The sequence below is a fragment of the Choloepus didactylus genome, chromosome 1 (assembly GCF_015220235.1).
Source record: "Choloepus didactylus isolate mChoDid1 chromosome 1, mChoDid1.pri, whole genome shotgun sequence".
Lineage (NCBI taxonomy): Eukaryota > Metazoa > Chordata > Mammalia > Pilosa > Megalonychidae > Choloepus > Choloepus didactylus.
The window spans coordinates 74490254-74494812 of record NC_051307.1 but is presented as its reverse complement, the minus strand read 5'-3'; the positions used below and the strand labels follow the sequence as shown (position 1 = coordinate 74494812).

General features: G+C 42.4%; 1 protein-coding gene across 1 annotated transcript; it reads left to right on the top strand.

Annotated features, from left to right (window-relative positions):
- Positions 1 to 1418: 1418 nt before the first annotated feature.
- Positions 1419 to 4310, top strand: LOC119535384 (desmocollin-2-like). Its single transcript, XM_037837783.1, has one exon. The coding sequence runs from the start codon at positions 1492 to 1494 to the stop codon at positions 4141 to 4143; it is 2652 nt and encodes an 883-aa protein (XP_037693711.1). The 5' UTR covers positions 1419 to 1491; the 3' UTR covers positions 4144 to 4310.
- Positions 4311 to 4559: the final 249 nt, after the last annotated feature.

The following is a 4559-nucleotide window of genomic DNA, read 5'->3' as shown; positions in this document are numbered from 1 at the left end:
TTTTATAAGTGATCAGCAGATCTTCCATCTTCTTTCTGGGTGTTTTTTTTCCCTTCAATTCAACATTTGTACAGGTTTTCTTCAGTTATTTTTTTCATATATTGTTCTCTCTGGGTTTATACTATTCTATTAGACTCATTCTTAAGTTTTGGACTCATTTTCCTTTCCGTTTTCTGGAAAAAAAAAAGGTAATATAAGGAAATTACTTAGTACTGGAAAGTTTGTGGTGTTCACACTTAAAAATGTCTAGGCAAAGATTTGTATGGGACTATGTGATTGTCATTTCAATTTATGCAGTTATTATTGATTTATTCAAGTTTTGTTTTTCTTTTTATGCCAATTGTTTCATCTTATATTTTTCCAGAAATTTCCTTCAAGTTTTCAAAGTTATTGCCCATTATTTAAGTCTTCTGTGTCAGTAGTGACTTTCTCCTTTAGGTTGTATATTTTATTTGATTTTTCTCATTTTATTGTTAATTCTTGTCAAAGATTTATTCATTTCATTAATCTTTCCAAAGAATAACACCCAGGTTGGTTTCTTCAGGAAGCAGACTCTGAGATAGAATATAGAGTACACGATGCCAGATCAATACCTTTGGATCAATATCAATAGAAAGGAGAGGAAGAAAGCAGAATTGCAGAGAGGGAAAAATCAGACTGATGCAGGCCTGAAATAGAGGCTTAGTCGACCCCAGAACGGGGGCTCTGGAGGTAAAATGTCAGAGTTATCTCACCTCAGGTCAAAGGGCTGTGCCTTAAACTCCAGGCTGACTCAGTCACTGGATGTGGGCAGCTCGGGGAAGCCTGTGGCCTTGGGCAATGGCACTCCTCTGCAACTGATGGTGTCTCTCAGGAGCTGCCAGCTGGAGGCTGCCTCCGGACAACACTCTCCTTCACTGAAAGGAGATCTAGCACCCGTCTTACTTTGCCAGTCTGCTATGACAAATACAACATGATAGGTTGGTTTAAGTAATGGGAACTTATTGGCTCATGGATTTGAGGTTAGAAGAAGACGTAAATCAAGACATTGGCGCTTTTGTACAGTCAGGGCTTCTGCCGGGCAGGGCGGGCTCCTAATCCTTCCAGGAGGACACCGGGGCGGGGAGTAGGGACATGGGGAATATAGGTGGCGTCCGCTGATGAGAAACACCTAGCACAGGTAAAAAGGGTGGCGGCGAGAGGGAGTGCCCAGCTGCTGCATTCTTAAAGAGATGAAGACTTGAGAAAATACCAAGGAGGGGCCGTTCACAGCCTTTCGGACGCGCCTGGAGCCCCACCCCCGGTCCAAGGAAAAGCCCCTTGGGAGACGGGCCGGAGCTTCAGAAAAAACAGAGAAGAAAAGCGCTCTCACGCCGCTCCACCACCTCCGCCGTGCACTCCTCTGCTGACCTTTCCAGCTAGTGCCCGGTCGCGGCCCTTCTCCCGCCGAGCCCCCTTCCCACCCGGGCATTCCCGTGCCTCGGCCGGCGACCTGCCCTGGGAGCCCGCTCCATGGCGGCAGTCGGACCCTTAAGCTCCCCGAGCGGAGCCCTCTGCCGGCTTGTGCTGACCCTCACGATCTTAATGTTTGCCTGTGATGCTTGCAAAAATGTGATACTTCATGTTCCTTCCAAGCTAGATGCTGAGAAATTTGTTGGTAGAGTTAACCTGAAAGAGTGCTTTAAATCTGCAAGTCAAATTCATTCAAGTGACCCTGATTTCCGACTTCTAGAAGATGGTTCAATTTATACAACAAATGCTATTGTTTTGCCTTCAGAGAAGAGAAATTTTACCGTATTACTTTCCAACACTGAGAACCAAGAAGAAAAGAAAATAGTTGTCCTTTTAAAGCATCAAACAAAGGTACTAAAGAAGAGGCATTCTAAAGAAAAAGCACTCCGACGTTCCAAGAGAAGATGGGCTCCTATTCCTTGTTCAATGCTGGAGAATTCTTTGGGGCCTTTTCCACTTTTCCTCCAACAGGTTCAATCTGACACAGCACAAAACTATACCATATACTATTCCATAAGAGGACCTGGAGTTGACCAAGAGCCTCTAAATTTATTTTATGTAGAAAGAGATACTGGAAACCTGTATTGTACTCATCCTGTAGATCGTGAGCAGTATGAATCTTTTGAGCTAATTGCCTTTGCAACAACTCCAGATGGGTATACTCCAGAACTTCCACTGAGCTTATTAATTAAAATTGAGGATGAAAATGATAACTACCCAATTTTTACAGAAACAACTTACATTTTTACCATTTCTGAAAACTGCAGAGTTGGTTCTACCTTGGGTCAGGTGTGTGCAACTGACAAAGATGAGCCCGATACGATGCACACACGCCTGAGGTACTCCATCATTGAGCAGGTGCCAGCACCGCCCACCCCGTTTTCCGTGCATCCTACCACAGGTGTGCTCACCGTGTCATCGACTCAGATAGACAGAGAGGTAATTGATAAATACCAGTTGAAAATAAAAGTACAAGACATGGATGGCCAGTATTTTGGTTTGCATACAACTTCAACATGCATCATACATATCGAAGATGCGAATGACAACCTGCCAACATTTACCCGTTCTTCTTATGTGACATCAGTGGAAGAAAATACAGTTGATGTGGAAATCTTACGTGTTACTGTTGAGGATAAGGATTTAGTTAATACTCCTAATTGGAGAGCCAACTATACCATTTTAAAGGGCAATGAAAACAGAAATTTTAAAATTTTCACAGATACTAAAACCAATGAAGGAGTTCTGTGTGTGGTTAAGCCTCTGAATTATGAAGAAAGGCAACAGGTGACCCTGCAAATTGGTGTAGTTAATGAAGCTCCATATTCCAGAGAGTCCAGTTCAAGATCAGCCATAAGCATGGCGACAATTACTGTGAATGTAAAAAATGTGGATGAGGGCCCCGAGTGTAGCCCTCCAGTACAGACTGTTCGAATTAGAGAAAATGTCCCAGTGGGAACAAGAAATAATGGATATAGAGCATACAACTCAGAAACAAGAAGTAGCAGTGGCATAAGGTATAGGAAATTAAATGACCCAAGAGAGTGGGTCACTGTTGATGAAAATTCAGGATCAATCACATTACTCAGAAGCCTGGATAGAGAAGCAGAGACTATCAGTAATGGTATATATAATATTACAATCCTCGCATCAGATGGAGCTGGGAGAACATGTACTGGTACCCTGGGAATTTTACTTGAAGATGTTAATGATAACGGCCCATTCATACCGAGACAGACAATAATAATCTGCAGAACCACCATGTCATCTGTGGAGATTGTGGCTGTCGATCCTGATGAACCTACAAATGGCCCACCCTTTGACTTTAGATTGGAGAGCGTTTCCAATCCAGACATACAGAGAATGTGGAGACTGGCAAGACTGAATGATACGGCAGCACGTCTTTCCTATCAGAATGATCTTCCATTTGGACCATATCCAGTACCTGTCAGAGTTACAGACAGACTTGGCCAGTCTCAAGTCACTTTATTAACTGTTAATCTATGTGACTGCATCACCGAAAATGACTGCACACCTCATCCAGGTGCAAGGTCTGGCAATGGAGAAGTAATATTTGGAAAATGGGCCATCCTTGCCTTATTATTGGGCGTAGCATTGCTGTTTTGTATCCTGTTTACTTTAGTCTGTGGGGTTTCTCAGACAGCCAAACAACCAAAAGTATTTCCTGATGATTTAGCCCAGCAGAACTTAATTGTATCAAACACCGAAGCTCCTGGAGATGATAAAGTGTGTTCCACAAATGACTTTACAACCCATGCTGTGGGCAGTTCTGCCCAGGGTATTGGTGGCACTATGGGATCAGGAGTCAAGACTGGAGGGCAGGAGACCATTGAAATGGTGAAAGGAGGACACCAGACCATGCGGCATCACCACACCCTGGATTCCTGCCGGGGAGGACACGTGGAGACGGACAACTGCAGATACGCTTACTCGGAGTGGCATAGTTTCACTCAGCCTCGTCTTGGTGAAGTTCAGCTGTGTAATCAGGATGTTGATCATAAGCATACGCAAGACTACGTCCATTCGTATAACTATGAAGGAAAAGGATCTGTGGCTGGTTCTGTAGGTTGTTGCAGTGAACAACAAGAAGATGGGCTTGAATTTTTTGGATCATTTGGAACCCAAATTTAGGACATTAGCAGAAGCATGCATAAAGAGATAAGCGTGTTCTATCTAATAAGTCTACAAAAGCAAGTGGCTTATCACTTTTTTTTTTACAGTTACAAGCCAGGATTTTTTAAAACTAAAAGATGCTATTTTGGGGGTTTCTTCTCCCACCCCTTATTTTGATGGAAGCTCTTTGGCCAAATGCATATTTACACAAAGACGTTGTAAATAAGTATACAAATTTTCCAATTTTTACATAGTTTTTGCTTCCTTGTCTTTGACCCAAAGAGATCTACAGATAGAAAAATTAAGGAAATCTACACTGTTGTTTACATTTACATTTGGATATAATGACAGCAGTCAGTTTATAGTGCAATAAAATTTAATTAATTCAAGTCTATTTTATAGACTTCTTGAAGTATAATCTACTAGAAGATTGC